At 54.3% G+C, this 7,587-nt stretch overlaps 1 protein-coding gene across 3 annotated transcripts in view; it reads left to right on the top strand.

Moving 5' to 3' along the window:
• Positions 1 to 7,587, top strand: part of MAPT (microtubule associated protein tau) — a 94,237-nt gene that overhangs the window by 52,422 nt on the left and 34,228 nt on the right. For 2 of the 3 annotated variants that reach the window (XM_029927739.1, XM_029927740.1), the window contains exon 3: positions 2,859 to 2,945. In XM_029927739.1, coding sequence (XP_029783599.1) covers positions 2,859 to 2,945 — 87 coding nt within the window. Of the gene's footprint in view, positions 1 to 2,858; positions 2,946 to 5,448; positions 5,542 to 6,109; positions 6,142 to 7,587 lie in introns of all 3 variants that reach the window. The other variant, XM_029927741.1, reaches the window with a different exon arrangement.

Here is a 7,587-nt window from a genome sequence, read left to right on the forward strand (position 1 = left end):
CTGGGGGAGAGGAGTGGGCGGAAATGCCCGCACCAGCCAAGTGTCCCAGGGGCCAGACCTGCCCTCCGGATGTGAGGCTCCAAATGGTGGTGAGAAATGTGCGTTCTTACCTCTCCTGGGCCACAGCCTGGCTCCGGCCAGAGCTGCTAACGGGCAGCCCCTTGGAGGGCAGTGAGGAAAGCTGTTTTCTCCTTTAAGTCCTGTTGGGTTCCCTTCCTCCCTTTGTCCCCACTCCACCCTTCCTGTCTCCTCTCCCACAATCTCCTTTTCCTCCTTCCCTCTTTCCCTTCCTGCCTTGATTTTTTTTCCTCCTGCTGTCCTCCTCTATCCCCATGGCTCTATAGCCCTTTTGTGTCCCCACTCTGACCCTAGGCATGTGGAATGAGGGGTACTGGCCCCCCGGACCTCGATCCCAAAGGTTAGTAGCACCCCACTTTGTCCCTGAAGCCCTCCCTGCCTGAGGCAGCTTGGAGTGGGAGCCAGAGTTTGCCTTGTTCCCTGATCCCCCGACCCCCTGACCCCCTCACTGGGGCCCTAAGAGCTCCTCCCTCTGAGGACCTGAGCCCACACATCCGTGTGCAAGTCTCTGTTCTGTGTCATGAAGACCATTGCTGCTCCCACAGTCCCAATTTGGGTGATAAAAATCTATGACCACCCTGCTTATAAGGGAACTTCCTTAAAATGGTAATTCGGGCATTTTCGTAGATTGCCAAAGCTGTCGCCACCAGCGTCTCAGGCGGTGCTCACAATAACTGCTGAGGGCAGATGTCACTTTCCCTGGTTGACAGATGACAAGCGGAGTTTCCTCTTTGAGGTCAAGGGCTGGTACGAGGTGCTGCCCCATCAGAGAGACATCTTCAGCTCCTTGTCATCCGTTTTGCCCCTTGTCACTCAGCCAGGTCCCCCTTGGAACTTCTCTTATTAAGCCCTCCTGGGTGGAATCCAATTTAGAATTCTGCCCGGTGTGAATTATGCCAGTGACATTCTGCTTAGGGTAGGCTGGGATTCAAAATTAAATTTAAAATATATACAATGTTGCCACAAATATACCTAATAATATAGGATGTTAATTACTGGGGAAACTGGGTGTGGAATATATTCTCTGTAGTATCTTTGCAGTTTTTTTCTATACATCTAAAACTGTTCTCAAGTAAAAAAAAATTCATTTAAAAAAAAAGTCTAGGGAAAAAAGTGGTTTTTACCATTTGTATTTTTTTGGGAGGGGAAATGAAATTCGATTTGTAAAGTTAGAAGGAGTTTACCAAGTTATTTTGTGTCTCAGAGTTGTCTAAGCTATGTTTGCTAAAACTACTCAATTCTTTAATATCAAACATGATCAGAAATTCTATGCTAAAACATATATATGGATATAAACATTTATATACATATATACATATGCAAAACTCAAGTTGCTAGCCTTTTTGTTAGTGCTGTGAAAGAGAAACATTTGTAGATAGTTTGCTTACCCAGAGAATATACTTCCCACGAAAGCGATACTTAAGAGATTTCCACTCTCATCAAATTCGTTCTTGCTACTAAGGATTCAGAGTGAGTTATTTTTATATGGGGAGCGAGCGGTAAGACTTGGCAGAAGATGTCACTTTACTAACAACATTTTAGATCAGTGACAGACTACTTTGAATAATGACAGGAAACCATGTATAAAGTACTAGAACAAAGAGTATCTACATGGATGCTCAAAGTTGGACAAGGACTAGATACAGCCAGTAGCTGCCGGGTAGTAAACCGATAGAGTAATTCACCCGAGGGAATTAAAAGGTGTTTATGGGTTAACTTATTAGATCTTCCAGATAAGACATTCAGAAAAGGCTTCTTCCACCTTCTTTCTCCCCCTCCAAGAAATGTAACGAGACTAATGCAAATGATGCGGATGGCAGGCTCTGGAGACGGGGACTGGGACAGAGTGGGGGAGGGGCTGCTCCGGGCACTCTCGTGTCCATATGTCCTGTGCTCTGACAGTCAAGCCTGGTCAGTAATAACAAGACCCAGCAGACAGTCAGCAGATGCTTCCTCACCATTTGTCCAAAGCCTCCCTGGGGCAGATCGCAGGATTCCACGTGCCCCAGGACCAGGGAGCTGTGTGTGTGCTGGAAATTTGTTTAGAATTAGTCCTTCTTTGGCAGGATGGTCGCCCCCAGGGCTGGGTATCCGCTGATGGCATTTTAGCAGCGGGTGTTGGATCTCTCCGCGCAGTTGAACACCGCTTGCCCTTTCTCATCGCAGGATCCATAAACCAGGCCCACAGACCCTGCCCTCACCCCCAGGAGTGGCTTTCCACCAGAGCCTCCTTGGCTTTGCATTTCAGGTATTGACTCCAGTCCTGCTGGTCAGTACTTGGAGATCTTTCTAGGAAACGGGCTGGGTGAAGTCCAGACGCACAAGCAGATGTCCAGTTAGAAGGGACTGTATCTGCCCTTTTCAGAGAAAGGAGTTGGATCGGAGGGCTTTTCCAGGTGTCTGCTCATCATCGATAAATGGCAGTGCCCTCGAGGGAGCTCTGGGTCAGGAGGGACACAGCAGTGAACTTCATAGTATCGGCGGCCCTTTCGTCAGTGTCAGCGCCGAGTCTCTGCTGAAACCGCGAGCTGATTAAAAGGCGCCTTCTCCTCTTGCCCGGAGCAAGCACCTGCATCTTTGCCTGATGACCCTGGTGTCTGGACGGGGTGGGATTGGTCCCCCTTGTGGATGTATCACGAGGCCACGCCCCATCCATCTGGGTTCGCGCTGGGTGGTTTTCAGCTCCGAAAGGAAAGACACTGCTCCCCATTTCCTCCCGCAGAAGGAAGGAGGGGTGGGGAGAGGCAGCCGTTCTGAGGGGCTCATTGTGTATGTTCCAGAGTCTCCCCTGCAGACCCCCGCTGATGATGGATCTGAGGAACCGGGCTCTGAAACCTCTGATGCTAAGAGCACGCCGACGGCGGAAGGTGGGCCCTTCTCTCCTTGCCTCCCTGAGACAGCTCGTCCGCGCCTCCAGCCTGCGCTTGGCCATGCTCTGAGCCCCCGCGCCGCCCTTCCCGGCTGCATCCGCTGCTGCCTCTCCCTCTGGCTGACAGCCGTGCCTATCGGTGCTTTGCAGGATGGGCTCGGCCCGGGAATGTACCGGCAGCCAAGCCCTGCTTGGATGCCTTGCTCGCCAGTGCCATGCTTGGGCACCTTCCTTGTGTGTGTGCTTTGAGGCAGCCGCATTTGGAGAGGCTGAATCGTGGCAAAGCGGCCCGAGCACAGCTCCACTCAGCCCCTGCTCCGTGTCAGCTGTCCCCCCCCCCCCCCCCCCCCCCCCCCGCCACACACACTCCTTCGGAAGCCCCCACCCACCTTGCCCTTCTCTCCTGAGCCCCTGGGGTCCCAGAGCAGACTGAGGAAGAGGGAGGGTCGGTGCACATCTCCAGGCTCGTGCTTTGGGACCCATCTGGTTTAGTGTCCTTCATTTCTCGGGCTCTGGGCGTGGTCCGAGGCTCTGGACCTTGGCGGAGGTGTTCATTCCAGCACGCCTTCTAGCCTGTCCTCTCTAGAGGTTTGGTGTCTAGGTTATTATCAAGCTCCTCATGTATTTCTGAAGAGCTCCTTGATCCTGATTTTGACCACCTTTTCTTGCTTGCAATCTGAGTCGGTCGAGACTGCGTTTGATTTCAGGTCATGGAAAGCCCAACCAGCTGTGGCCTAGATAGGATGAGGTTGATTTGTCTCACGTAAGAACATGTCTGGAGGGCAGCAGGTCCCCAGTGTGATCAGTGTTCTTCTGTCTTTAGCTTCCGCCATCTTTAAGGGTTGGATTGTTGCCTCATGGTTACAAGATGGCTGCTGTACTTCCAAGCATCACAGCTGCCTTCCAGTGAAGCAGGAAGAAAGTAGGAAAGCAAAGTGGCTAAAAGGACCCTGAAATCAAATGTGTTTCCTTTTTATTAGGAAAGCGGTTTTCCTGTGAGCGACTTCTACTTATGTCTCATTGGCCAGAGCTGAATCTCACGGCGCCCCCTGGCCTGTACGGGGGAGGCTGGAACATGGAGCATTTTGCTTTTCGGACTCACGAGGAGGAGACATCAAGGGAGAGGGGCACTGGGAATGGCTCTGTAGAAAGCAGTGTGCGCTCTCCGCCCTTTCGTCTCTCCATCCATCCCCAGGGAGGCTCATGATGGTCTTCTCAGTACCGTCCTCCTGGCCTCTGCCCGTGACTTTGGAGGCTGTCACAGGATGAGAACCTGGCCCGGCATCTCCCCAAGTGTCCACCTTTGATTGAATTGAGAAAGTGACTGTGAAGTACCTGCCAGTTGCTAGGTGGGGGCGCGTCTGTGGGGGAGGAAGTGGGGTGGCCCTGCCCCGTGTTCTCAGCCCGGTGAGAATGCCCAAGCCAAGGGCCCTTTGCTCTCCTTCTTAGACCTGCTGATGCAAGGCATTTCCCGCCGATCTGGTTAGGACAGTTGTGCAGGTTGCTACCGCCCTGAGAAGGTCCTCAGACACAGACGCCAGGTGTCATAGCCGCCTCCCAAATCATGGTTTTCAGTGCCCCCATCCACGTTATTCTAGGAGAATCTTCCAACCAAGCCTCGCTGCACGCTGGATCCTGTACATGTGTGGGCCCCGAGAGCTTCCCTCCCTCCCCACGAGGAAGGGGCTCTGCTGGGCTGGGCTTGGCCAGGCCACCCCGCCTGCTCCGATCCGACCGTAATTAAAATGGATTCCATTTCACTAAATTGACTCAGGCTCTTGGAAAGCTTTCAAAGCTGACAACTCCTTAGTCCGCCTGGAGTGGCCTCGGAGTATGCCAGGGCCCTGCTGGGGGCAAGGGGGTGGTGACTGCGGATTTGGAAGGTGCTCACCCTGATGAGAGGCCGCCAGCAGCTCCGGGTGGTGGTGGGTTTTCACCTCTGGCCTCTGCTCTGCAGGGGGGCTATCTATCTGTAAGCCCGTCGTCAAGCTCCGGACAGGACCAGCCTGTTCATTGCCATCCTGGGGAGTCTGGGCTTTTAGCCATGAGCCATGGACTCCCAGGAATGGGGGCTTAGAGCTGGAAGAGGACTTGAAGGTCACCTGGCAATGATACTCCCATTTTGCAGATGAGGAAACTGAGGCCCAAGGAGTACAAAGGTCTTGCTCAAAGCCTCACAGCAATCATCTGAGTTTTGACATTTCTTCTTTAAAAACACCCGGGCCCATCCCCAGCAGTCTCTTCTGCCACAGTGTCCACACGGGGGCTGTCTCCTGCAAGTGGCCTGGGTGTCTCATGAGGCGATGCCACCAAGCAGGATATTCATGTGCTTCCTGGGGAGACATCAGGAAGGGGCGAGGCTCTGGCCCCGGCTTTGTGGTGTTGCTTTTTGCATGCCGCTGAGTCCCCTCCTGTCTCCCCGCCCCTGCCTGCTCCCACTCTAGAAATAAGGTGAGGGGTGGCCTGGCTTTCCCAGCCTCCCTAAGACTCTCGGTTTCCAGACGCGACAGCGCCCTTAGTGGATGAGGGAGCCCCCGGCGAGCAGGCGGCCGCCCAGCCCCACACGGAGATCCCAGAAGGAACCACAGGTGAGGGTGACTCCTGTGGCCGGGTGGAAGTGGCCCTGGCCCGGTGCCCTGCTGCCCTGCAGGGGGAGCGGGTGCGAGTAGGGCTTATGCTCTCTCTGAGCGAGGCAGCAACGTGGGTGGACTCCGGTGTCTGGGAATCTTGGGTCATTCTGAGCTGGGTGCCTTGATGCCCAATTGCTTTCGTGGCTGTCTGCCAGCCTCCCGGAAGACAGAGAATCTTCTGGATTCCTTCCAGCTTCTCCTCTCCCATCTCAGCCGGCACATCAGCTCCAAGCTCTCAGCAGGGTCTTCCGAGGCAGGCTGCTGGCAGATTCTACCTCCTTCACTCCCGGGCTCAGTCTGCTGGGACTCTGCCCAGTGACAGGGTCACCTCTTAGTGGACAGTTTACCCCCTGGGACACCCAAGCGTGTGGCATAGTCGCATGGCTGATCCACACCTTTGGAGGATCTTAATGAGACAGCCCCTAAGTTGCTCAGCACTGCGACCTATTATTCATTTCTAGAACTGGCGTTTCCAACGTATCTGCATAGAAGAGGCATGACAAGGCTGTCCTGTGAGCACAGCTGATGGGAGTCGCACACATAGGGGACAGACCAGAAATAGTGGTGGCTTCAGGCTGCCTGGGGCCCTTAGGAAAGGGTCTGGTTCAGCCCAGAGCTCTGGCTGTCAGCCCTTTCTTGTCATGTCCTTTGGGCTCATGTAAACCCTGAGCGGTCAGCTTGCTGATGTGGGCGGCGCTCAGCACGACAGGCAGGAGAGTTCCAGACAGGATTTCACCAGCACCAGAGAATGGGGAGAACAGCCCCAGACAGGAATCTTTCCTTCCTAAAGACAGTGCTCACGGCAGCTGTTTGGGAAACTGCAGCTTTTTTTCAGCGTTCCCTTTGCTGAGAACCCCCATGCAGAGGTTCAGCAGCACCCCTGACTTAGCAAAACAGTTTCTGCTTTGTGAGTTGGTCTTTTGAGATGGATGGAGGTGGGTGTTCTTGAAGCCGGACAGGCCTCATCTTCCTTGACACTGAAGGTGGTCTGAGGGCTGTGCAGTGACTCCTGGGACGACATCTTGGATAACCTGATTTTTGTTCCCCACCCCCCCCCCCGTGCCTCTATAGTTCACTCAGTGGGAGAGCCCTTCCCCTCCCACGGTGAACCTGTAGGCCACGTCAGACTTTTTCATCACTGCTGGGTAATCCACAGTACTTTAGTCTCGTCGCAAAACACGGTTTCTGAGTGCTGGTTAGAATGTCCGGTTCTGTGCAGTAGCCTGAGCTCATTCGGGATTGAAGCCCTCCCCTTTGGGGCTGGGGAGGTGGAGGGGTCCGGAGGCAGGAAAGTTCGTCCTGGATTGGCACTACTGTGCGCCGGCTTCACCCCGCCCTGCAGTGTTTGACGTTGACTCTTTCTCCTGTGGGCACCTGTCTGGAATCCTTCCAGACCCTCCATCCCAGTTACCCCCCAAGCGTCCCTTCCTCTGCACTTGCTTCCAGCAGACACTTCAATCTCCTCAGCCCCTTGGAATCTGAAGATCACCTCCAGCCTTCTGCTGAAGTTGGCTGGCTTCTCTTGGTGCCCGGTCCAAGGTGCCTCCACCTTGCTGGTGGGCCCCTATCGGGTCCGTGGAAATACATGGACCGTCTTTGCCCAAGCAAACTCCGGGTGGGTAGACTGACCCCAGGGCTGCAGCCACGCCCCTTCGCTCTGCCGCCAAAGCGGGGCCAGCCCATCTCTGCTCTGGTTTTCCCAGGTGGGATACTGACAGCAGCCTGCCATGTCGCTAAGCACAGAGGACACGCACCACGTGTCTTCGAGTGGTGCCTTGAAGCCCTTCCATTGGAGCTGAAATGGGTGGTGGCCTCGTAACCGCCCCCCACGCTCCTGAGCCCCCCTCTCCATCCTTTACATCCTCAGCGAGAAAGAGGGGATTTAGATTTGGAGGACTTTTTTTTCAGTTGTTGACTTGGACGACGTGTACACTAGTTTCGTCCTTGCTTGGGCATCTCATGTTCTTGAAACGTCTCCCTTGAGGCCTATTTGGGGGTGTTGTATGGCCG

Source organism: Suricata suricatta, chromosome 17, assembly GCF_006229205.1.
Source record: "Suricata suricatta isolate VVHF042 chromosome 17, meerkat_22Aug2017_6uvM2_HiC, whole genome shotgun sequence".
Classification (NCBI taxonomy): Eukaryota; Metazoa; Chordata; class Mammalia; order Carnivora; family Herpestidae; genus Suricata; species Suricata suricatta.